General features: G+C 37.7%; 1 long non-coding RNA gene, 1 pseudogene and 4 gene segments (V, D, J or C); 2 read left to right on the top strand and 4 right to left on the bottom strand.

Annotated features, from left to right (window-relative positions):
* Positions 1-2858: 2858 nt before the first annotated feature.
* On the bottom strand, positions 2859-4022 carry LOC120739699. The segment is given in 2 exon segments: positions 2859-3714; positions 3807-4022. Coding segments are annotated over 2 exon segments (387 nt in total).
* Positions 4023-4447: 425 nt separating this feature from the next.
* On the top strand, positions 4448-5751 carry LOC120739762 (the record flags this gene model as incomplete). The annotated part of the segment is given in 2 exon segments: positions 4448-4571; positions 5212-5751. Coding segments are annotated over 2 exon segments (447 nt in total), but the record flags the coding sequence as incomplete, so codon positions are not given.
* A 1265-nt stretch (positions 5752-7016) lies between these two features.
* On the bottom strand, positions 7017-8096 carry LOC120739720. Its single transcript, XR_005697272.1, has 3 exons — positions 7962-8096; positions 7213-7384; positions 7017-7120 (listed from the first exon to the last, which is right to left on the bottom strand). It is a non-coding gene; the product is annotated as an uncharacterized LOC120739720 (long non-coding RNA).
* A 3688-nt stretch (positions 8097-11784) lies between these two features.
* LOC120739694 lies at positions 11785-13083 on the bottom strand. The segment is given in 2 exon segments: positions 11785-12801; positions 12894-13083. Coding segments are annotated over 2 exon segments (387 nt in total).
* A 3240-nt stretch (positions 13084-16323) lies between these two features.
* Positions 16324-18742, top strand: LOC120739761. The segment is given in 3 exon segments: positions 16324-16381; positions 16915-17040; positions 18204-18742. Coding segments are annotated over 3 exon segments (507 nt in total).
* A 2453-nt stretch (positions 18743-21195) lies between these two features.
* Positions 21196-21906, bottom strand: LOC120739704 (annotated as a pseudogene).
* Positions 21907-26497: the final 4591 nt, after the last annotated feature.

Genomic DNA, 26497 nt, shown 5'->3' with positions numbered 1-26497 from the left:
GGCCTTCTGGCAAACTGTAGAATCAATATTAAAATTTATTAATCAAATTTAAAGCCCTTCATGCCACTGCTAACAACATGTTATTGCAGTCAGTCGTTTGAGGCTGTAGCAAATACATTTCTCTGCATTTTCTGCTCGTTTTAGTTATCCTGATCATTTGGTTATTTCATTTTGACCTTTGTTGTCATCAGTTACTTTTAAATATGTATTTATGTATGCTGTGATATAAAAAAAGTATTTCTTATAAGTTGATTTTATTTAAAATGTGAAACACCTTATAACTTTGTGATTTAAAATGTACTGTATAAACAAAATTATTTTCATATTACCTTATTATCCACAGCAAATTAGAATTAATACAAAATTTAGTGAAATAAGGATAATATGTTGCAGATTCTAAACAGTGTTACTTAATTTAAAATCTTCTTAATAATGTGATCAGGAATGAATACATATTTTAGTTTCCACCTCTGAAAGTGAACTCAGTGAACCAGTGATGCATGTCAGAGTCTGTATCAGAAGCTCACAGCTGCAACACTGCAAATAGTAACTGAGGGAGGCTTTTGTAAGACTCTGTATCACTGTGTGAACTCTGGGCCTCTATATGCTCCCATACAGTAGTAATCTCCTGCATCTGCAGCCTGAACTCCATTGATTGTCAGAGTGAACTCAGGCTCAGATCCACTGCTGCTGAAATGACTCGGAGTATCAGACTGGCGTCTGCTGATTTTGAGAAACAGCCGTTTGGGAGGCTGTCCAGGTTTCTGAAGGTAGTAACTAAGTCCAGCAACTCCTTATGGCACTAATGGTCACAGTGCCTGACAGACTTGGCTTTACAGAGTCAGAAAACTATTGGCAAAAAACTTTGAAATGAGGACTAAAATGATTTGAATCTTGAGGAAAAAAACAACAGAAAATGTATCAGGTTAAATCAGAGAAACATGAACAGCACAAACTGAATTAAAATCAAACAAGTAAAAAGTCTCTCACCCTGACTCAGAAAGTCAAACATTACAATCAGAGTTACTGGAAACATCACTGGACACTGACAACTGCTTAGAGTAGAGCTTCACCAACACTTCCTGTTGGCATCTGATGTGTTTTATAGTTTGATGAAGTTACATGTTTCATTTGTTGCAATAATCCTGTAAATGTTTGACTCATTATTGATGTGCAATTTTATCAGCGAATATTATCCATGTTGTGCTTTAAAACAATGCTGTAAAAAAAGTTGAAATCACAAAGTAAAATCACAGCTTAAGAAAAACAACTTTGTGGAAATTTCACAAAACTTTATTAAATACAAATGCTCCATCAAACCTCATATTTCTACAACAACAATACATTTTTTAAATACAGAAAATGATATATTCCACGTTATAGTTTCTATCAGCATTGTATAGTTCATAGAGTATTTTTTCATTAGTAAATCATTAGAATGCATTATAGTTTATTAGTTTATGTACGTAAATAAAAAAGTGCAACTGTTTCAATCAGTAAACTTGTTTTAATAACAGACATGCTGAGGGAGTTTTGATTGATTGATTGATTGATTGATTGATTATTAATAATTAATTTGTCCCTAGGGAAATTGTTTTCAACATAAATTCACATGACTTGCAAAGGCGTGGGGGGCTGGGCAAGAGTTAACCCATGTGGACAGCAGTCTGGTCTTGCTGCCAGTGTTCCGGCGCTGGACATATTAGCCTGCCTACTTTGGTTTGGAGTAAGCACTGGGAGTCATTGGGAGGCGTTGGGAGGCTTTGGGAGGGGGGTGAGTGCATCTCTGTGTCAGTGTATTTGTTTAATTTGAGCAGACAAAATTCATTGCTACACGCAAGAAATGTATTTCAGTTTTGCTATTATCCATACACACATAATAACAGCCCCTCTCGCTCAGAAGGGCTGTTATTATGTGTGAGAGCAGGTCTGCAGATGTCTGTGAGCACACAGAGCAGAGATCTGAGCAAGAGCAAAAGCCAACAACTGAGCAACAATGAATCTTGTTTGCTGAAATTAAACTTTTCTTCACTCAAAATAATTTTCTCCTCAAAATGCAACATTTGATCTTGCAAATTTTCTTTAGGTTCGCACAGAATAGAGGCACAAAAATAACACCAAAGCCATCTGCCGTGACCGGTTGGCGTGAGGGACACCCATTTAAATGGTAACTGTAACAAAATACATTTACTCATATTTTGTATTAAATACGTGACGCCGGTACATGTATTCCATTACTCTCTAAAACTGGAGGCTATAAGCAGATTCTGTTTCTGTGCTGTGATGAGCTCTGAAACATGACTGAAACTCTTCAAATAAGCCATTCGTCTGCAGATGATCTGTTAGCTGTTTGACAACTACTCTTTCAAGAATGTTTGACATGAAAGAAAGCTAAGACTAACTGGCAAAGACTGCTGGGTCAAGAGAAGGCTTTTTAAGTAAGTGTTTAACTACTGCCAGCTTGAAGGCCTGTGGTACATAGCCGATTACTAGAGACAGGTTGATCATGTTTAAGATTGAAGCATTAATTAATGGCAGGACTTCTTTGCGCAGTCTTGTAGGAATGGGGGTCTAAAAGACACGTTGATGGTTTGAGGAAGCAGTTACTGAAGTTAACTCAGAAAGACCAACTGGAGAAAAAAACTCTATATGAATATTAATGGCACTGAAAGTTGCTGTAGATAATGTTACATCTGTGAGACGATTATGAGTATTTTTTCTCTCTAATGTTTCAAATTTTATTTGTGAAGAAGTTCATGAAGTCATTACTAGTTAACATTAAAGGAACGGTTGAGTCAACAGCGGTCTGACTTTTTGTCAGCATGGCTACAGTGCTGAAGAGAAACCTTGGGTTGTTCTTATTTTCTTTAATCAGTGATGAATAGAAAGATGTTCTAGCTTTACAGAGGGCTTTCTTATAATGCAGCAAACTAAAGCAAAAAGATGATCTTCTAACTTTGTTTTACGCCATTTTGTCTCCAGCTTATAAGTTATCTGCTTTAAGGTGCGTGTTTGAGAGTTATACCACAGAGTCAAGTACTTTTGATTTGAGGATCTCTTTTTCTCATGAGCTACAGTAACCAGAGTCATACTTAGTGAGGAGGCAAAATTATTAACAAGATGATCGACCTCTGTTGGAGCAGTGTTCAGATAGCTGCTCTGCTCTATGTTGGTAAAGGGCATTGAAAATGATAAAAGGGAGTGAATATTTCAGAATTCCCCAAAAGAAGTGTAGATGAGTATTTAGTGCTTGGTGAAGTTACTGTGTTCACTGGTCTGTGTCAGAGTTTCTTCCTCTTCAGCAGCTGCAGTCAGTTCCTGCTGTAACAGCTCAGTTTCTCTGCAGTCTGACTGAGGGAGGTTTTTGTACAACTACAAATCACTGTGTGAACACATCAGCACTGTTTATTTCATGTAAACTCTGACAGTAGTAAACAGCTGCATCTTCAGCCTGAACTCCACTGATGGTCATAGAGAAGTCAGAGCTGCTTCCACTGCCACTAAATCGAGTTGGTGTTCCTGACTGAAGCTTTTTCGCATATCTTATCAGGAGCTTTGGAGTCTGTCCAGACTTCTGTTGATACCAGGCCATACCCTCATCACCATCAGACCATCTGTAAACAGCTTGGCTGGTCCTACAGGTCAGAGTGACAGTGGTTCCAGGAGTAAATGTCACTGCTGGAGGTTGAGTCACAGTCACCTGACCGCTGCATCCTGCAGACAGAAACAAATCATTCATTTATCAGCAGAAATCAATGAGAGAAAAAGCAGCACATCATGTTGGAAATGTTGCTGAGTGAATGAACCTGTAAAACAGCAGCAGGTCAGCGTCCAGATGAGGATGGTGATGAGAGTCATGGTGGTTGTGCTTTCTGCTGTGTTGACTGACAGATGTGAGTCCTGCAGTGTTGAAGTCACAGGACTATAAACCTTCTCAGTTCTCTGGAGGATCAGCTGATGATGCAAAGCCTCCTCACTATGGAAATGATTTCTCTGCTCTCAGCACACTGAGGGCAACGTAGGCACAAAGTCAGAAGAATAATTGTTTGAATTAATACCATTAATAATTTTATGCCATAGAGAAAAACATATTTGGAAACATATTTACGTATTTTTAACACCTGGATTAAAATGGCACTCTGGTCTGTATGCTTATTTTTGATTTTGATATCATAAATACAATATAGCTGTATAACGTTCTTAAGTATATTGTCATAGTTTCACAATTCATGCTTTTTTGAGGCATTTCTGGTTGCTGTTTTAAACAGTGTTTTGTGTGTTTTAAAAAATTTATATGTGTAATGTGAAAATTCTGTTTTGTCGTTCAGTTCTTAATACTCAAAATACAGTAATAACAATTATGATTTAAATTCATTAAATAATTTTAAGTCACTTTAGTCAAATCATCATATGCATTTAATCAGTTGTACTGTGATGTTTTACTTGAAAAAAAGGTTCATTTTCAGTGGTTAGAGGTTTGTTCAGAGTGCAGGAGGTTTTTGTACGGCCACTTAATCAGTTTGTATCACTGTGGTACACTTTTGGTGGAGGAACCAAACTCATCGTTGGCTGTAAGTACCAGAAATTCGTAATTTTTGATAAACATAGTATTTATTAAGCATTTAAATCAATCTATTAAACAGAACTTTGATTAAATTCAGTGATTATTATTAATGTCATGGCAACATTTTGGAAGAAACTTTTCTTAAATCAATATTCATTCGGTCTTTTAAGGAACTGAACTTACAGAAAACAAATTTTGATGGTTTTTTGGGTTCATTTCACTTTAAATATTATCCGGTTACAATAATAAAATCTGTGATAGTAACGTTTTAGCTGACTTTGATTTAAAATGTATTTTTACTCATGAATTATAAAATAAAAACAAATATTGAATTATGTTTTGTCGACTTATATTAGAAAAAAGAAATTAACTCAGTATATTTAGATCAATTTTGTGTTCATGGTTGATCAATTTTAAATGAAGTTTAAAGGAAGTGAAAGAAACAGATGTGAAGTTTTAACTGTATTCTCATGAGTGCTTGAGCTTTGTCAGTTTCAAATAAGAAAATTATCACAAGGTCAAGTTATTAACTGTAAAATATCATGAAAAAATAAAGGTTTGATCAATAATCACTAAATATATATTTATTCCTATGTTTGTACATTTGTATCTCTTTTCTCGATTATCTTCAACCTTTTCTCCTCCAGCGGGTGTGGTGAGACCCACCCTCACTGTCCTCCCTCCATCCAAAGAGGAAGACAAACAGAGTAGTGCCACTGTGGTGTGTTTGGCCACCGGGGGCTTCCCCTCAAACTGGAATTTGGGCTGGAAGGTGGGGAGCACCAGCACATCCTCAGGGGTTTCAAACAGCCTGGAGGTCTTGGGGACAGACGGCCGCTACAGCTGGAGCAGCACCCTGAGCCTCTCTGCAGACCAGTGGAAGAAGGCGGGCTCAGTGAGCTGTGAGGCCAGTCTGAGTGGACAGAGCCCCGTCACTCAAACCCTGGAGCCTGACCACTGCTCAGAGTAGAGCTTCAGCAACACTTCCTGTCTGCATATGATGTGTTTTATATTTTGATGAAGCTACATGTTTCTGCTGTTGCGATATTTCTGCAAACATTTGACTTTCTAATGATGTGCATGCTAAGTTTATCAGCTAATATTATCCATGTCGACTTTAAAAAAGGGTGTAATAAAAGTAAAAATCACAAAATAAAATCACAGCTTAAGAAAAATCACTTTTGTTTTGTTCTTGGGGAGAAGCTTTTAAAGGCTTATTTGTGTGCAAAGTCAGCGATCGTCATTGACCTTTGAAACAAAAGATAGAGATACCAACTAAAATCCAGCTTTATACTGGTGAGGAGTTGGAAAATTTTCCATCACAAATGTAATATGGTCTTATATGTTGCAAAATGTAAAGTCGCTGCCCTGCTACAGCTGAACTTCCCACCTCCCAAATCCAACTTTAACACCTGATTCCAACCCTCTGGTAGGAAACTGAAAAAAACAAATACAAACAACATGTTCATGTATGGAATGCAATCATTGTTAAGTTCAAATCAAAGTAGATGATTAAGTTAAAAACTGTGTACAGGGTCTGGGTTCAATATTTGGTTTTGATGACTAGATGAATTTTCTGTGCAAGTTTTTTGACTAAGACTTGGATTTTGAGCCTCTAAGCCCATCCAGTCTGGTTTTCTCAAGGAATTAATACTGCAAAAATCTGACTCAAAGTATCATCAAAGAACAACACATGTTCTCTTGCTTCCCTTCGTGGCCTTCTGGCAAACTGTAGAATTAATATTAAAATTTTACTAATCAAATTAATAAAATTAACCAAATACATTTTTCTGCAATTTTTGCTAGTTTTCGTTATCCTGATCATGTGGCGGTTTAATTTTGACCTTTGTTGTCACCAATTAGTTTTAAATATGTATTTATGTATGCTGTGATATGAAAACTTATTTCTTATAAGTTGATTTTATTTAAAATGTGAAACACCTTATAACTTTGTGATTTAAAATGTACTGTATAAACAAAATTATTTTCATATTACCTTATTATCAACAGCAAATTAGAATTAATACAAAATGTAGTGAAATAAGGATAATATGTTGCAGATTCTAAACAGTGTTACTTAATTTAAAATCTTCTTAATGATGTGATCAGGAATGAATACATATTTTAGTTTCCACCTCTGAAAGTGGACTCAGGGAACCAGTGATGCATGTCAGAGTCTGTATCAGAAGCTCACAGCTGCAACACTGCAAATAGTAACTGAGGGGGGTTTTTGTGCGACTCTGTATCACTGTGTGAACACTGGGCCTCTATACAGTCCCATACAGTAGTAATCTCCTGCATCTGCAGCCTGAACTCCATTGATTGTCAGAGTGAACTCAGGCTCAGATCCACTGCTGCTGAAATGACTCGGAGTATCAGATTCACGGCTGCTGATTTGGTAAAACAGCAGTTTGGGAGGCTGTCCAGGTTTCTGTAGATACCAGCTGAGATAATTGTCAACTCCTTTACTGGCTGTACAGCTCAGAGAGACCGTCTCCCCCAAAGCAGCAGCTTTAAACACAGGAGACTGAGTCACAGATGAACTGGCATCTGATCCTGGAAATTAAAATATGTTACTTTGTTAAAATGACAGTGTGATATAAATTACAACATAACAGAGAATATAACAGAACCACATCACTCATCACCTTGAAGTCTGAGCATGATTGTGATGAGCAGTGAAGTCAGTAACATCATCATCATTATGAAAAATCTCACTGTTAGAGACTCTGCACAGATGTTTCTCGCTGGTTCTTCTTAAACTGGTTTAGGATCAGTGAAGCGCAGCAAGCATTCAAAACAGAACCTTCAAACAAATACCTGTTTGTGTGTGTGTGTGTGTGTGTGTGTGTGTGTGTGCGTGTGTGTGTGTGTGTGTGCGTGCGTGTGTGTGTGCTGTGCGTGTGTGTGTGTGTGTGAGAGAGAGAGAGAGAGAGAGACTAGTTATTCTCATTGCAGTTGAAAACTCTACACCTGCAGCCTTCAGCCAAAGTGAAGAAATTTTTTATGCAGCCATGAATCATTGTGTAAACACTTCACTACCATGGTAACCCACAGTAATAATCTGCAGCATCTACTTCCTGAAGATCACTGGTGGATAAAGTGTACTGAGAACCAGATCTACTGCCTTGGAGTCAAGATGGAGTTCCTGAGTTTGGGAGGCTGTCCAGGTTTCTAAAGGTACTAAGTCCAGCAACTCCCTGTGGTGCTGACGGTCACAGTCCCTTACAGGCTTGGCTTAACAGAGTCAGAAAACTTGTGGCAAATGACTTTGAAATGAGAACTAAAATGATGTGAATCTTGAGGAAAAAACAACAGAAAATGTATCAGGTTAAATCAGCGAAACATGAACAGCACAAACAGAATTAAAAATAAACAAATAAAAAAAAACTCTCACCCTGACTCAGAAAGCCAAACATTATAACCTGAGTTACTGGAAACATCACTTGACCCTGACCACTGCTCAGAGTAGAGCTTCAGCAGTTACACTGCGACCCAGTGTTTTCTGTTTTTGTTTTAAGTTTTATTCTGAGAATTGTGACTTTCTGTCTTGTATTTCCTCTTTTACCTCTTTTAAAACACCCACGTCCAGTGTTCAGTGTTTTGGGTTTTGCTTCACTGTTGTCTTGTCTAATTAGGTTCAGCTGTGTCTCCCTCCTGTCTGCCATTTTCTTGTTACCTTGTGTGTATATTTAGTGCGTGGTTACCTCTGTTCTTCGTTGCCGTTACATGTATTCCATTACTCTCTAAAACTGGAGGCTATAAGCAGATTCTGTTTCTGTGCTGTGATGAGCTCTGAAACATGACTGAAACTCTTCAAATAAGCCATTCGTCTGCAGATGATCTGTTAGCTGTTTGACAACTACTCTTTCAAGAATGTTTGACATGAAAGAAAGCTAAGACTAACTGGCAAAGACTGCTGGGTCAAGAGAAGGCTTTTTAAGTAAGTGTTTAACTACTGCCAGCTTGAAGGCCTGTGGTACATAGCCGATTACTAGAGACAGGTTGATCATGTTTAAGATTGAAGCATTAATTAATGGCAGGACTTCTTTGCGCAGTCTTGTAGAAATGGGGTCTAAAAGACATGTTGATGGTTTGAGGAAGCAGTTACTGAAGTTAACTCAGAAAGACCAACTGGAGAAAAAGACTATATATGAATATTAATGGCACTGAAAGTTGCTGTAGATAATGTTACATCTGTGAGACGATTATGAGTATTTTTTCTCTCTAATGTTTCAAATTTTATTTGTGAAGAAGTTCATGAAGTCATTACTAGTTAACATTAAAGGAACGGTTGAGTCAAAAGAGCTCTGATTTTTTTTGTCAGCATGGCTACAGTGCTGAAGAGAAACCTTGGGTTGTTCTTATTTTCTTTAATCAGTGATGAATAGAAAGATGTTCTAGCTTTACAGAGGGCTTTCTTATAATGCAGCAAACTAAAGCAAAAAGATGATCTTCTAACTTTGTTTTACGCCATTTTGTCTCCAGCTTATAAGTTATCTGCTTTAAGGTGCGTGTTTGAGAGTTATACCACATAGTCAAGTACTTTTGATTTGAGGATCTCTTTTTCTCATGAGCTACAGTAACCAGTCATACTTAGTGAGGAGGCAAAATTATTAACAAGATGATCGACCTCTGTTGGAGCAGCGTTCAGATAGCTGCTCTGCTCTATGTTGGTACAGGGCATTGAAGATGATAACAGTGAATGAATTATATTCTTAAATTTAGTTACAGCACTTTCAGAAAGACATCTACTGTGATGAAGTCTACTCTCCACTGCTGTGTAATCAATTATTGTACTTAGAACAGGATTAGACCAGATAAGGTTTTCAGGAAACACTGTTAAATGTTCAGTTTCTATGCCATATGTTAAAACAAGATCTAGAGTGTGATTAAAGTGGTGGGTGGGTTCTTTTACATTTTGAGAGAAGCCAATTGAGTCTAATGACAGATTAAATGTCTTGTTGAGTTTGTCATTTTTAGCTTCTACATGGATGTTAAAATCACCGACAATAATTATTTTATCTGAGCTGAGCACTAAATCAGATAAAAAGTCTGAGAAATCAGACAGAAACTCCGTGTAAGGCCCAGGTGGATGATAGATGTGAACAAATAAGACTGTTTTTTGGGGGGTTTTCCAGCCCGGGTGAACATGTTTAAGCATCAGGCTTTGAAATGAATTAAAACTCTGTCTTGGTCTGTGGTTGGTTAATAAGCTGGTGTGGGAAATTGCTGCCACACCTCCGCCTTCGAGGTTTCTTGGAGGTGTTGATTCATTTAAACTAACATAATCATCCTGCTGTAACTCAGACTTATTCTTCCTGCCCTTTAATAGAGACCTGGAATTGTCTTCAGCAGGACTACATCAATCACGCAAAAAACCTATCTGCTATTTGTTGGTCTCATTTTTGCTGCTAAAACAGCCCTGAACAGTTGAGACATGGACTCCATTAGATCTCTGAAAGTGTCCTGCTGTATCATTCAATTCCTGTAAGTTGGGACATCCATGGATCAGAATTGCTTGTGCAGCACATCTCACACATGTTTCGATGGGATTGAAATCTGTGGGATTTGGAGACAAAGTCAACACTGCAAACTCATTGTTGTGCTCCTCAAACCATTTCTGAACCACTTTTGCTTGGCAGGAGAACACATTATCCTGCTGAAAGAGGCCACAGCGAATAAATATAATTTCTACGAAAAGCCTGCAACAACGCTTCAGTAGGAGGTAAGTGCCAAAGTAGAATCCACATGGATGGCAGGACCCAAGGTTTCCCAAACAGATCACACTTCCTCCTACAGTGCATCCTGGTACCTGGTGTTCTTCAGTTAAGCAATGCACACACATGTTATTTAAAAGAACATGTGATTAATCAGACAACATTCGCATGCCCATTGTTGGCGCTTTTAGTGGTGGGCACCCTGACTGGTCTGTGACTATGCAGCCACACACACAACAAACTGTGAGATAAGATAAGGAGAAATAATCAGTGTTATTCTCTTGCGGCTCTCCAACGGGAGATTGAGAGACCAGTGTTGGACTGTAGAACTGCTTTGAAATTAATATGAGCTGTTCACACTAAAGTAAAAACCACCATCACTTGTGCGGATACCCCTTTGGCGCCCAGCTGTGGTGTCAAGGCTGGAGCTGAACAACAACACCCTGATAACGACTGTTTTTAGTCTGTTTCTTCCCATTCCATGCAAGGCCACCTGGGTTGGCTGGAAGACTGTTTACTTAGCCTAGCAAGGCGAAGGACACTGTCTCAGCTGAACTCTGGACACGCACACACATACATATACACTGATATGCACACACTCACCCCCCCTCCCTTTCCAAACGCCTTCGACGCTTATTCCCTTCCGATGCTGACGGTGGATCAAAGAGACCAGCGCACGCAGCCCCGGATGTACTGTCTAATTCTGCGGTCTCTCACCCTTTACCCACCCCTGTTGCTTGTCATGTGTTTCTTTGGTGTATTAAGAGTTTTTTCATGTGCTATGTGCAGAGGTGTTTTTTTTCTGTTCTCAAACTGATCTCCCTGTTGGAGCTCAGTCTGGGGGGAGTTTTTTTTTTTTTTCTCCCTATCTTTCCTCATGTGATGCATTTTCCATTGTTATACCTCACTGACCTGCCTTCCCCATGTGATGTTTTGTGTAATGTATGTATGGTCGGAGGGTAAGATGGCGCCGCCATTGCGTGCAATAGTTCGGCAGCCTTATGAAATTTCCCCTTGTGGGACTAATAAAGGTATATCAATCAATCAATCAATCAATCAATCACTTCCCCTGTCATTGGTTATAATGATATGCCTGATCGGTGTATACAGAATACAGAACTTCTTACAGTCCTTTTGCATAGCAAGTAAATAATGTCTGCCTGTGTGTGTGATGGCTGCAAATGCAGTCACACTAAATGAAAAAAAAAAAAAAAAAAATATATATATATATATATATATATATATATATATATGGAAAAGAAAAAAGTGACATTACAGTGTTTTCATCTGCTGAAAATTAAAATTTTTTTAGAAAAAAAAACAGGAACATGGCTTTGGTGTGCTGGCAAAACATACTACCTAAACTTGTTATGATCTATTAAACTTATTTTTTCTTTTTGTCACATGCACATGTTTTATCCACCTGATGTAACCCAAAAAAACCAAAGAAGGAACCTGGTGTCCAGTGCAGGAAAGGTTATTAAGTCCAATCTCATCATGATCTGATGATGACGAGATCATGATTCCTTACATATGACAGACTGACACCCATGATAGTAAACATGAGCTTATTGCGATAACCACAGGTTGTCCTTTTGGTACTTCAGGTTTTGTACTGACAGAACTACTGATACAACAGCACTCCGACGCATAGCCAAGAGAATTGGTTGAAAGTAGATCTGTGGTAATGCAAAGATCAGAGAAGCTGGGCATGAACTCACAGTGGGAAAAGTAAAACGAACAATATGATCAATATGATTTTTGAAGAAAACTTTGTGTGAGAGAGAACACTGCTAAAAAGTGCAGACAACAACAAGTTAAAGCTTCGATCAAGCTTTAATGATTTTCATGGCCTTCATGGGACGATATTGGGAATATAAAGCTTAAAAAATATAAACAAACAAACAAACAAACATCAAAGTCTTAATGCAATGTGACTATTAGGGGAATGTAAAAAAGAAACAAGAAAAGTGTGAATCGGTGGAACCAGATGTTTAAAAATAAATCCTTATTTCAAAATTCCCCCAAAGAAGTGTAGATGAGTATTTAGTGCTTGGTGAAGTTACTGTGTTCACTGGTCTGTGTCAGAGTTTCTTCCTCTTCAGAAGCTGCAGTCAGTTCCTGCTTTAACAGCTCAGTTTCTCTGCAGTCTGACTGAGGGAGGTTTTTGTACGACTACAAATCACTGTGTGAACACCCAAGCACTGTTTATTTCATGTAAACTCTGACAGTAGTAAACTGCTGCATCGTCAGCCTGAACTCCACTGATGGTCATAGAGAAGTCAGAGCTGCTTCCACTGCCACTAAATCGAGTTGGTGTTCCTGACTGAAGCGTTTTTGCCCATTTTATTAGGAGCTTTGGAGCCTGTCCAGATTTCTGTTGATACCAGTACATAGCATCATCACCATCATCAAATCTGTAAACAGCTTGGCTGGTCCTACAGGTCAGAGTGACAGTGTTTCCAGGAGTAAATGTCACTGCTGGAGGTTGAGTCACAGTCACCTGACCGCTGCATCCTGCAGACAAAAACAAATCATTCATTTATCAGCAGAAATCAATGAGAGAAAAAGCAGCACATCATGTTTGAAATGTTGCTGAGTGAATGAACCTGTAAAACAGCAGCAGGTCAGCGTCCAGATGAGGATGGTGATGAGAGTCATGGTGGTTGTGCTTTCTGCTGTGTTGACTGACAGATGTGAGTCCTGCAGTGTTGAAGTCACAGGACTATAAACCTTCTCAGTTCTCTGGAGGATCAGCTGATGATGCAAAGCCTCCTCTCTATGGAAATCATTTCTCTGCTCTCAACACACAACAAAGCAATGTGAGAAGGAATTTTATTCTGGGTGTTTTACATGATGTATATATGATTGGGTTTAGTAGTAGCTGTTATTGAAAACTTGGTATTAGAAAGTGTGAATATATAATACAGTATCATGACTGAATGGTTATATAGTACTGAAAATTTAAATAATTTTTTGAGTCAATCCAGTTTCACTGAAATGTTTGGCACCATGTTGGATATAACATTTTATGCTGTTGACTAAATGAATTAGTTTTCGTACAGATGCACTTTAACGGTTGAGTTTACAGTTTGTTAGTCTGATGTGATGAAAAGGAAGTGAAACAAACAGATGACAAACTTTAACATTTCCTGTACACATTTCAATTTTATCATCAAGAAAACAAATACAGCAGCACATTCACTAATTATTTATTCTTTGTTAAAGCCTAATATCCACCGATTTCTCAGTTTCTGTGCTCTGTTTTATCAAAATATCATCATACAGTTAATCCACAGGCCTGTTAATCTCTGTCATGTATCATAACTATGTCGTGTCAGCTATCTGTCCTACAGTAGAAGTTAATCTACATCTTCTCCAAAGGTCGATTCTGTTCATCTGGACGTAGCGTTTTCAGTAGGAGAAACATTTCGTCACTCATTCAAGTGACTTCTTCCGTCTCAGCAGGTTTCCCCAATCTTATACACAGTATATTTGCATAATGACTGAAAACATCTACATCTTTTGTGTCTGTGATCTTCCCTCCAGCTGGCCCCATGGTCAGACCCTCAGTCTCTCTGCTTCAACCCTCCTCTGAGAAGCTCTTTGGAGGCCCAGTCACACTGGCCTGCCTGCTGACCGGCTCAGAATAATCTTGATGTACATCCCATTTCCACCGGATGCCTAGCTGCTTTCCTGCTGGGTGATTATCATCAACTCATTTGTGCTCATCATTCCTCCAACCCCTCTTCACCAAAGATAAGAACAAACTGACCATTAGTTCAGAGTAGATTAGTTAGATGAGTGTAATTTAAGTTACTGTTTAATTGTTTAGGCGATTATTGTTTGGTGATCATTAATACATGATTTTGATTTTACTTTTCTCCTGCTAGATCACCGTAATAAAATTTCCTGCACTTAAAGTCTAAGTTTATGACATTTGCTTTTTAACCTTTAATGAAACAGTAAAGATAAATGTCTGAGCTTTATTCTTTATTAGTGAAAATTGCTCTTGCAGGTTTCCCTAGCCTTATTAAAAAAATCCTTCCTTGGAGCCTGCTGTCCAGGCTCCCAGAAACAAGAAGTGCCACGATCTAGAGCGGAGCTGCCATAACAGGTGTGACGATGTTGTTAAGATTTGACCTTCAAAGCTACTCAGGTTTCTTCATATCAGAGCAAACAGGAAATACACTGGGGCGAATCCCCTCATCCATATCGGCTCCGGCTGACCTCTGCACTACCTACTGAGTAAGACTTATAGGATCAGAGGTTAGAACTTTTTTAACAGAGAGCAGAAGTTCAACTATTGTCTCATCAGTCAACAGAATATTTTCCCAACAGTTTTAAAAGGGTATCATAAAAGTGTTTTTTTGGTAAAGATGAGCTGTTGAATTCTTTTTGGTGGCCTTTTGCCTAGGAACTCTCCCATGGATGCCAGTCTCCTTCTTATTGTTAAATCATGAACTCTGAGGCAAGCGAGGCATGCAGTTCTTTTTTCGCTTTCTTTTTAACCTTCTGACTGAATCATTAATGCACTATGGTAGTAATTTTGGTAGGCCATTCCTTAAAAATTGCTCACGCAATGTCACTCAAGCGTTTGTGCATAATTTCAATAGCCTGTGTCTGCAGAACTCAGCACCCACATGTACAAAGAAGCCAATAAATTTACACATAGGGAATTTTTTTAACCTGTCCAGCAGAATTATGGTCTGAATGCTTTGTTGTGCTAATCATATTTGCTGCCCCAAGTGGGCCACCATAGACTCGCCGTAGGCTCATTTTGTTAATGTTTTTGTTTTACTTATTTACTTTGTATTGTTTAATCATATCATTGTCTTGTGGATATTAGACCAGACACAGGATAAAGCAAAAGATTGGCAAAAGATGAGAGAAGAAACTGGAGAAATAGCAAAAGGAAAGGGGGAGAGAAAAGATTCAAGAAGACTCAGTGAACCAGGCATCCATGTCACAGCTGCAGCACTGACAGTAACTAAGGGAGGTTTTTGTATGGCTCTCTATCAATATGCGCATGATAAAGGGTTGTCATACACTCCATACAGCAGTAATCTCCTGCATCATCAGCCTGAAGGCTCAGATCTAAACCAATCACATGACCACTTCAAGATGACAAAGCAACAAGGTACTATATACCAGTGCCCTGTAAAACCAGCGTCACGATAACAATATATTCGCGGTGTTTTTTCCTAAATACTTTCGTCACGTTTAATCTCCAAGGGCAGCGCTAGCAAGCACTCTCTGCTTATGACCAAAAAATTAAAAAACAAAACAAAACAAAAAACACCACTTTCATGTTGGTGGAAAAATGTACAATGTCGACCAATCAAAAAATGATATGGCAACATGACATTTGCTTGTTTAGGAAGAGGGGGAAATTTTAGGAGTGGCAGTGAGATAGAGAGAGAGAGAAAGAAAGAGAGCAGAAAAAAAGAGACAGCGTGAGCGAGTTTTGAGATGTGAGAGATTTGTGACATTTAGTGTGTTTGTGGTTGTTACAGTAAAAACTACAACTTTTCTACTCAGAGTTTATGTTTTTTGTCTGATTTTAGATTAGTTGTGCTAATACAGTACGTCAATGAAAACATAACTGTAAATTCAGACACGTGAGGTTGTGCTGAAAAGAATGATACCAAACAAGGCAAAGTAAATAGTTTTTAGAGGTGAAATGTGGAGGTAAAATTAAAAGTAGTCAAAAACGGCCAGTTATACCCTGGAACCCAGAGGGTTAAACATTTTTTTTTATAAGTAACATAATAGTTACTTTTCCTAGTAATTAATTACTTTTAGAATCTTGTAACTCAGTTACTAACTCAGTTACTTTTTTGAAGAAGTAATTAGTACCAAAATTAATAACTTTTTCAAAGTAACTTGCCCAACACTGGTCTTGTACATACAAATACTAATAACTCAAATGTTCCCTCAGATATATCAGTGGTCACTGAAATAGCAAAAACATTGAGTTATATTAGGTTTTGGCTGACTTCTAAATAATCCTGACTCCTGACACAGGTCAGCGTCCAGATGAGGATGGTGATGAGAGTCATGGTGGTTGTGCTTTCTGCTGTGTTGACTGACAGATGTGAGTCCTGCAGTGTTGAAGTCACAGGACTATAAACCTTCTCAGTTCTCTGGAGGATCAGCTGAAGATGCAAAGCCTCCTCTCTATAGAAACTATTTTTTCTAGTCTCAGCACACAGAAGACAAGTTACAAATAATGAGAAGAAACTCTTCATAGATTTACACTAAATATGATGATAATGGATTATAGCAAAAGATTATAGCAAAAGAAGAGCAGGTAAAGTTTTGTTCCATTCTGTATTTTATAAATTTTTTCCCTTGGATTTAAGTTGCTTACAGGACATATTGAAGATTAATAGGATTTTATGGCATGATGTTAATTTTATTTCAACAATTGTTTGTGTTTCAATTTACTTAGAAGTGAGAATATGACACTTTTCAATTGCAGTTCAGTCATTTTCGGCTGTAGAAATGTAGAACTAAAAAAATTGGTAAATACATAAAAAATTAAAAAAATAATTTCTAAACCATGTCATTAAAAACTTTAATATAACATAAGGTATGCATTTTGGTCATTTATAAGAAAGTATTGAGTGATTCTGAACATAAAAGTGATTTTGAGCAATGAGTTTCATGTTCAGGAGGTTTTTGTACGGCCACTTAATGAGTTTGTATCACTGTGGTGGACTTTTGGCGGAGGGACCAAACTAATCGTTGACTGTAAGTACTATAAATTTTTACTTTGCACAGATAGAACCATTTAAAACGTGTTTCATAAAATGCTGAAGAGACATATGATAAGTTCAGTGATTGTTGTTGATCATTTTTATGATTTATAAAACAAAGTTGATTTCTGAACTTGACTGAGCTCAACGCTCATTCATTGCTACCAGTATTTTAATTTACTGAAAATGTATTTAGATTCTCTTTCTTTTCATATTCTGGATAAGAGAAAGAGAACGAATGGATAGATTGTATATATTGTCTATATTTTTACATTTCTCTTTAATATGACCTAATTTTGTTTTAGCATTTTCTTATGAAAATGTTCATAGGAATTACAACTCTTTCAAACTGTAACACCAAAGCATAATATTTAACGTAACATCTTTTATTAAATTTTTTGGAAGTAACTGTTACTTGAAAAGTGTATTTATAGACTTCTAAAAATATAAACTGAATTCATCAGTAAATGCAGATCATCTTTGTGTTTATGGTTCATTTATTTCAAAAGTAGTTTAAAGGAAGTGAAAGAAACAGATGGCAATGTTTTTACCGTAGTCACCCAAGTGTCTTAATTTTGTCACTTTAACTTAAAGAAATTGTCACAGGGTTGTCTTGATGCATGCTCAATTATCTAGGTAGGGAAATCCAAGAAAGTTAATTCTGTTCATCTGGACGTAGAGTTTTCAGTGGGGGAAATATTTTGTCACGAATCCATTTTCATAATGACCAGCGACACTGACTAACAATGGGCCATGAGGTCAGTTTCACAAACATTAATATACAACTTGTCATTGCCACTGATCAGTGCCATGAGAATCATTTTCAGAAAGTTGGGGAATAATTGCAATAACAGTATTGTAAGATGCTTTAAGCAAATGTACTGTTTCTAAGGTTGTGGAAACCTGCAATAAACTGAAGAAATCATTTGGATGAATGAATGATGAAACGCTTCTCACACTGAAAATGCTACATCCAGATGAACAGAATAACATTTCTGGGATAAGACAGGGATGAGTTGTTAACTGTAAAACATTATGAAAATAATTTAAAGATTTTACTTTTACTATTTTAGCTTCATCTACTTGTTTTTACCTGCTTTAATTGTAACTTTTTTGTAAACTCCTTTCCCCTCTCTACTTCCCATTTCTCTCCTCCAGTGGGTGTGGTGCAGCCCACCTTGACCATCCTCCCTCCCTCCAAAGAGGAGGAGAAGCAGAGTAGTGCCACTGTGGTGTGTCTGGCCACCGGGGGCTTCCCCTCAAACTGGAAGCTGGACTGGAAGATGGGGGGCACCAGGATGTCCTCAGGTGTGTCAAACAGCCTGGAGGTCCTGGAAACAAATGGCCACTACAGCTGGAGCAGCACCCTGAGCCTCTCTGTAGACCAGTGGAAGAAGGCGGGCTCAGTGAGCTGTGAGGCCAGTCTGAGTGGACAGAGCCCCGTCACTCAAACCTTGAACACTGACCAGTGCTCAGAGTAGAGCTTCAGCAACACTTCCTGTCTGCAAATGATGTGTTTTATAATTTGATGAAGCTACATGTTTCCTCTGTTGTGATATTTCTGCAGATGTTTGACTCTTGTTGATGTGCATGCAGATTTCATCAGCTAATCTTTTCCATATTGTGCTTTAAAATCATGCTGTAATAAAAAAAAAAAGTCTTCATCACAAAATAAAATCACAGCTCATGAAAAATCATTTTTGTTTTTTGTTTCATATTCATAATACTATTCAAAATATCATTTTCAGAATCTGCAGTAATACCATTGTTATTAAAAAATAGCAAGCTAATTTTGGCTTAAGTATGTAAGAAAATTACAGGTTATTGCACAAGGTTGTCATTGCAATATATATTTCTTGCTCAATAATTCTTATGAGATAAATGTAAGTTAATCCTTCATGTAAAAACCATGAGTTTCACTTTTTATTATTCTTTGTGCTTCTGCTTGATGACTCTTTTTGTGTTGTGTTTAATGGACATTCTCATCACAGTCTCTTCATCGACACTCTGGACCTACAGCCTTCAGTGAAAGACTGAAAGACATTTTTGTTTTTTTTTAAAACTATCATCTCCAATTCAGAAAAGCCAACATGGTTCCCAGCCAAGAAGAAAATAAACATATTCAGTATCATTTAACCTGCCACATGAATTTCCCTCTCATAGGCCAATAGTTTGATACTAATGATAGCCAATCGTGATTGTTGTGATAACCACAACTTTTCCTGCCTTGGGTTTTGTACTGTCTTCGATACACATAAACAACAATCTGAACTTTGAATCTTCCTATGGCTTACTGTTTTTGCACCGAAGGTCGGCAAACTTTTTACTTGTTTCCAGTTTAACTGTTCCAACAGGGTCCCATTGTGTCTCTGATATATCCACATTCAAACATCTCTATTTGGCTCAGAAATGCTGGAGTTTGCATGTTCTCCCCGTGTTTGCGTGGGTTCCCTCCGGGTACTCCGGCTTCCTCCCACTGTCCAAAGACATGCAGCTTGTGGGGATAGGTTAATTGGATAATCCAAATTGCCACTAGGTGTGAATGTGCGAGTGAATGTGAGTGCGAATGGTTGTCTGTCTCTGTGTGTTGGCCCTGTGACAGACTGGCGATCTGTCCAGGGTGTACCCCGCCTCTCGCCCTATGACAGCTGGGATAGGCTCCAGCGCCCCCCGCGACCCTGAAAAGGATAAGCGGAAGCGAATGGATGGATGGATGCTGGCATTTATTGTGTTGTATACCAGAAGGACAGACAATTACAGATATTTTAAAACTTCTAAACTCCTCTTCTTGGAGGACTGACATTAGAAATGTAGAAAATATAAAAATACTGACATTTTTGGTGTGTTTTTAAAAAAGAAGAGGGCAATGCACAACCTAATTCCTTCAAGTCTAAACTTAAAACTCAGGTAATCAGGTTATCATGCAACTTTGATTCTGTCATAGTCCTGGGTCAGTTTACTCATCATCCCCCAGAATCTCAGCAAGAGCCAGTGTGCACAGTGGAGGGGCTTTCTGAAGTCCAGGACAGGAGCTCACAGTGTGGAGAGCATGAGCAATAATAGGTTTAAAGTCTGTCGAAGAAACCAAAGCTTTTGTGTGAGAGTGCTGACAACATTAACTTAGAGACTGATCTATCTATTTCATCTCAGCAGCTGGTTGTGAAAAGTGCTTAACACCATGTGTCTTGATGCATGCTCTCCATCAGCCAGGTAAGTAAATCTTAATGATCATTAATGATCAAGGAACTGACCTCACAGCCCATAGTTCATTCAGTGGCCTAGTTTCAGTCATTGTGCGAATGTACTGTTTTACAAGGTTGGGGAAACTTTCAGTCAGCTGAGACTGAATAAGTCACTTGGATGAGTGATGAAACGTTTCTCCCACTGAAAATGTTACGTCCAGATGAACAGAATCAACCTTTTGGGACTTAACACCATGTCTATGATAGGAGTTCTACACTGAAGTACCCAAAAGGGTTCATTCATATTTAAAATCCCCAGCTTCCCTTGGATTATTGTCAAGCTTGTGCTGAAGGTGGGAGTCAAAGATCTTACTGACTGAGGTCTCTGCCAGACAGCACACCCTCAGTATATGGGCATACCAAGCCTGTACGCCATCCTTCTCTTGCCATCAGTAATAATGTTTCAACATTGAAATGAACTGATTATGTTGTTTTTTATTTTCCTTCCTCTCAGTATTCAAGACAATATTATTAAAGTGTTTTGGATTTTGGATTTCATAGAACTGTGTGCACATTAATGCCACTGGCCACAAGTAGGAGAAGCTCTAAATAGACTCTTAAAAAAATTTCCAAAAATAATTGGTGAAAATATAATACTTTTAAAAATGATCAGATCTGCACTCATAATACAGGTGGCATTACATATTGTGTGCATATTTTATGCAGAGCTTTGCAACCTCTCTAGATTTCTGCTGGTGCCTCCATCTGAATAATCATGAACAGCATCAAATAGATTGATCGATTCGCTAACTCAGACTTCATGTACATTGTGCAAAGGGTCTGAGATCAATATTCATTTTTAAAAGTATTTTCTGTTGATGTTTCGTGAACAGTTCCAGCAATTGTGTTTTTTATGTAATTCGTTTTTTGAAATTCAAACTTAAAGTATCATCCAGTAAATTCAGAAATTATCATTTCAACCATTTTCTGATTGGTTTATTTATCCAGAACATTTGACCTTTGTTGTCACTACTGTGTTAATGTACTGTATGTGTTGTACATTTTGAGGTGGGGGGATGCTTGTGTTGTGTTTAGTGGACCAGTCATTCTCATTGCAGTCCAACACTCTGCACTTGCATCTTTCAGCCAGAATGAAGGAGGTTTTTGTACAGCTATAATTCACTGTGTGAACGTGCCATCATAATGGTAGCCCACACAGTAATAATCTCCAACATCTTCCGCCTGAATATCACTGATGGATAAAGTGTACTGAGAACCAGATCTACTGCCACTGAAACGAGACGGAGTTCCTGAGAAGCAAGTTGATGCTCTGTATATTAGAAGTTTGGGAGGCTGTCCAGGTTTCTGAAGGTATCAGCTTAGAGCATTATCAATATTTGTACTTCCTGTGGCACTGATGGTCACAGTACTTCCCAGAGTGACAGACTTGGCTTTCTCAGGCTGAGTCAGAAAATTGTTGGCAAATGACTCTGAAATAAAGACAAGAGAGCAACATAAAATATACCAGTTACAGTCAGAGTAACTTGGACAAAAAAACAAAGTCTCTCACCTTGACTCAGAAAACCGAATATGACAACCAGAGTTGTTGGAAACATCATCATGATGCAGTTTTCAGTTTGAGTGAATGAACAGTTCAGACTCTCAGTGACTCTCAGAATTTAAACTCTGAGGAGCAGTGAGGCATAGGAATGCAAAACATATTTATGGAGACAAACACACATCTGCTACAGCAGCAGCACCCTGAGGCTGAGAAGAAGAAGAAGAGTTATACTCCTGCAATCCCACTCCCTATGTAGCAGCCAGTATGCAGAGTGGAGGTGACAGGCAGCATCCAGCTGACACACAGATTTAAAGTTTAAATTGACTGTAAATGTGGAAATACAATTTTTAGATATTTTTAAAGTTTTATGTTCTTTATCCTATTTGTGACCTCCTCTCCTCTGTCTTATCATAGTGTCATTCACACTATTAATATATATTATAGCTGTCTAGTGTTTAGCTGTCTGACACTGAATCTATCCGAGGATTCTTTAGAAATCTTTGACATTCAGGCTCTTAGACTGAAAAAATGAATTTTCATACAGATGCACTTTAAAGGAATTTACAGTTTGTCAGTCTTAAGTAGCAAAAAGGAAGTGAAACAAACAGATGTGGAAGTTTAACTTTTCCTGTACACATTTTGTTTTCATCACAAAAGTAGATGTAACAACACATTTGGTGTATATTATCACAGTATACTCCAATTTCTCACTTCAATCTCTCTGACCACAGTATCATTACACAGTTAATGTGCTGATCAATGTGGGTTTTCATATTTGAAATGAAGCTAAAACTTTGTGCATGAGAGAACACACCTGTAAAGTATTGACAACAATTTGTGGTTGGTTTAATGTGGTTTAATATATTGGCTGTATGATTTATAGTTGTACCACAGTGTAGCTCAAGACTGTGTATAGCGCAAATCCCTGAATAAGGGTGCGTCAGGAAGGGTATCCAATGTTAAAATGTGTGCCATATCCAGCCCTCATCCAGGCGTGAGCTGCATTGGTTTTTGGGCATTGTGGGTTTCTGTAAAAACTTTTCTACTGTTGCTGATCGACTTAGATATCCTACACCTATTATTCTAGTTTTCTAGAACTTGTTCATGGGAGTAGACTGAATCTAATGGCCCATTGCATGGTTGGTTCATAGTCATCTTTCTGTTACAGTCTGTCCTTTGTGAATAACTATGTTACGATTATTAAAAGGCGATTAAATGGCAGCAGTTTTAAATGCTGGGTTCCTTTAAGCCAAACATTTAGAGGCTGTAGCAAATATATAAATTTGAGTTAAAACTACAAAGCTGTGTAATTTTGTTTAGATATATTGTGTTTGTGGTTGATGATTCATGTTGTGTTTAGTGAACCAGATATTCTCCTACACTCTGCAGCTGCAGCCTTCAGCCAGACTGAAGGAGGTTTTTGTACAGCTATAAACCACTGTGTGAATGTGCTATCACCATGGAGGCCCAGACAGTAATAATCTCCAGCATCTTCAGCTTGAATATCACTAATGGATAAAGTGTATTGAGAACCAGATCTACTGCCACTGAAACGAGACGGAGTTCCTGAGAAGCGAGTTGATGCATCATATATAAGAAGTTTGGGAGGCTGTCCAGGTTTCTGAAGGTACCAACTAAGATCATCACCAATATCTGAACTCCCTGTGGCACTGATGGTCACAGTCCCCTCAAGACGGACAGACTTGGCTTTATCTGTTTGAGTCAGAAAATTGTTGGCAAACGACTCTGAAATGAAAAATAAAGTGATTTCAGTCTTGAGAAATGAAAAACAACAAATTGATCTTTTTAAATCAGAGAAACATGAACAGCACAGACAGAATTAAAAAATAAAACAAAAATAAAAATCTCTCACCCTGACTCAGAAAACCGAACATAATAATCAGAGTTATTGGAAAAATCATCCTGATGCAGTTTTCAGTGTGAGTGAACGAACAGTTCAGACCCTCAGTAGCAGAAGAACTTAAACTCTGAGGAGCAGTGAGGCATAAAATCATGCAAAACACATTTAAGGAGGCAAACACACATCTGTTCATGTGAAGCAGAAAAGGTAGAGTTGGCACGACAGTTTATCACCTGCTCACAATCACTGAGCTTTAGCTAGAAAAAAAATGTTAGTCTTCACAATATCAATCACTTTTGGGGGTTTTCCCCCGATGGCCTGGAAAAGCAGGAACATTGTGTCCCCAAGAAGAGTTGACTTGAATTTCGCGGTGACCTGTAATGTTTGATCTTTGTGCATTACTCTGGTTTTTAAGTCACCTTTTTTATAATAGTGTTTGAGATGTATATGGTTTATATGAAAGCCTGTTATGTCCCTCTGCAGGCAGGCAGACAGGCTTTCCAGAAGCTCACTTGTCTTTGTCCTGGTGGACAGTACTAATAAATAGGTCAACTGCTCTAAACTGAGGATTTAATTTATTTGGTGTCTGCATGTTTGATTTCTGATACATGATTGATTTGTCAATTCTTAATTTTGTTTCACCACTGGAAGGAGGCCCTGTTATTAGCTGCAGATCACCAGTGTATTTCTGCAGTAGGGTTAACTCAAGGGCGTGTATTTGATTGTTTTCTTGTGTTTTTTTTTCAGAAGCTGAAGGCCTAAAGTGTGTGTGTGTGTGTGTGTAGGGGGGCGGGGCTTTTTGGTGGGATCTTCGATGTGCTGTGATTACTTATGTACCCTTGGTTTGACCTGTACGTGTGTGTGTGTGTGTGTGTGTGTGTGCACGTGTGTGTGTGTGTGTGTGTGTGTGTGTGTGTGTGTGTGTGTGTGTGTGTGTGTGTGTACGTGTGTGTGTGTGTGCACGTATGAACTGGTGATTCTCTGGACTCGTCTTCAATTGGAATCCCATTCGTCCACTGGTAAGCACAGCTCTGAATCACTTAACAGTATGTGTGGAATTAAATTGGTTCTTCTATTTAAAGTCTGTTTTGTATACCCATCAATAACTAGTTTGTTTTACACTCTGGACAACATGTCTGTTTCCAGTGTAATGGACCGAAGTGCCATCATGGTAATTTGCATGGTTTTGAACTAGATATTCTCTGGATGAAATCAAATTATTTCAACTGAAATCTTTCTGGATTAATTCCACAAATATAAAAAATATATATATTTTCATATTCAGATATGAATCTGAATGCCTTGTGCATTCAACAGTATGAACAATAATACGTTGTGATAGGATAGGTGTCCAGTAGTAATCCTGACCATTAATGCAGCAATCCAGCACCTATGAGGATGGTGAAGAGTCAAGGTGGTTGTGGTTTCTGCTATAAACCTTCTCAGTTCTCTGGAGGATCAGCTGACGTTGCAAAGCCTCCTCTCTATGGAAATGTTTTCTCTGCTCTCAACAAACAACAAAGCAATGTGAGAAGCAATACTTTTTGATATCTAAATGAATTATTACGAGATGATTTTGATCCTAACAAAATACTGGAAAATACATCAAAACTTTCAACATCTAGATTAAAATGGCAGATTGGTTGGTAAGTGTATATTTTACTTTTTAGATCAATAAAAATTATGAAAATGATCATAAATTATTTTTTTTTAAAAAGCAATTTGAACACAAACACTTTTATGTCAAATATTTTCTAAACTGTGAAGTTTACTGGGGAGAAAAAAGATAATTTTCAGTGGTTAGATGCTTGATCAGAGTGTGGGAGGTTTTTGTACGGCCACTTAATGAGTTTGTATCACTGTGGTGGACTTTTGGTGGAGGAACCAAACTCATCATTCACTGTAAGTATCTAAATCTCCTCATTACTACAAAATATTATACTATTACATATTACTTATATTATAAGTGTAATATGTCATCAGAATGTTTTAAACAAAATTTTATTCTGGGTGTTTTACATGATGTGATTGGGTTTGGTCATAGTGGCTGATACTGAAAACTTGGTATCAGAAGAGTTTAAATATATAATACAGTATTATCATATCAGTATACAGTATATCATGTATATATATCGTGTTTATATAGTACTGAAAATTGAAATGTATTGAGTTAATCTGCTTTAAGTAAAGGTTTTTTTGTATTTATCTGTGAATAAATATTTTTTTCACAAAATCTGAGACTGAAAATATAGCAAAAGGAATCTTTGATTTTATTTATTTATACAAACAGTTAGCAGCATAATATTGTTCATGTCTTAAAGATCATTTGATTATTTGCAGATTAATGATTTCATCGCTGAGTTTATAGTTTATTGGTCTGATGTAGTAAAAAGGAAGTGAAACAAACAGATGACAAAGACCAGCTCTGTTTGTTTTCCATCAAGAATATAACTGTAACAACAAGACATTTACTCTAAATTATTGTAACTTTTACAAAGATTTTAATTGAGTGTAAAAACACAATTAAATTAAAGTATTAGGTTCTCCTATTTATTACCTCCTCTCCTCTGATCACAGTATCATGCGCACAGTTAATCCACAGTGCTGTTAATCTCTGTCATGTATCATAACTGTGTAAAGCTGTTAGTGAAAATATGATATGATGACTTCCACTGAAATGTTTGACACCATGTTGGATATAACATTTTATGCTGTTGACTAAATGAATTAGTTTTCGTACAGATGCACTTTAACGGTTGAGTTTACAGTTCGTTAGTCTGATGTGATGAAAAGGAAGTGAAACAAACAGATGACAAACTTTAATGTTTCCTGTACACATTTCAATTTT

This window comes from Simochromis diagramma, unplaced genomic scaffold (assembly GCF_900408965.1).
Source record: "Simochromis diagramma unplaced genomic scaffold, fSimDia1.1 OVJJ01000304.1, whole genome shotgun sequence".
In the NCBI taxonomy this organism is placed as follows: domain Eukaryota; kingdom Metazoa; phylum Chordata; class Actinopteri; order Cichliformes; family Cichlidae; genus Simochromis; species Simochromis diagramma.
This window is presented reverse-complemented; position numbering and strand designations above follow the sequence as displayed.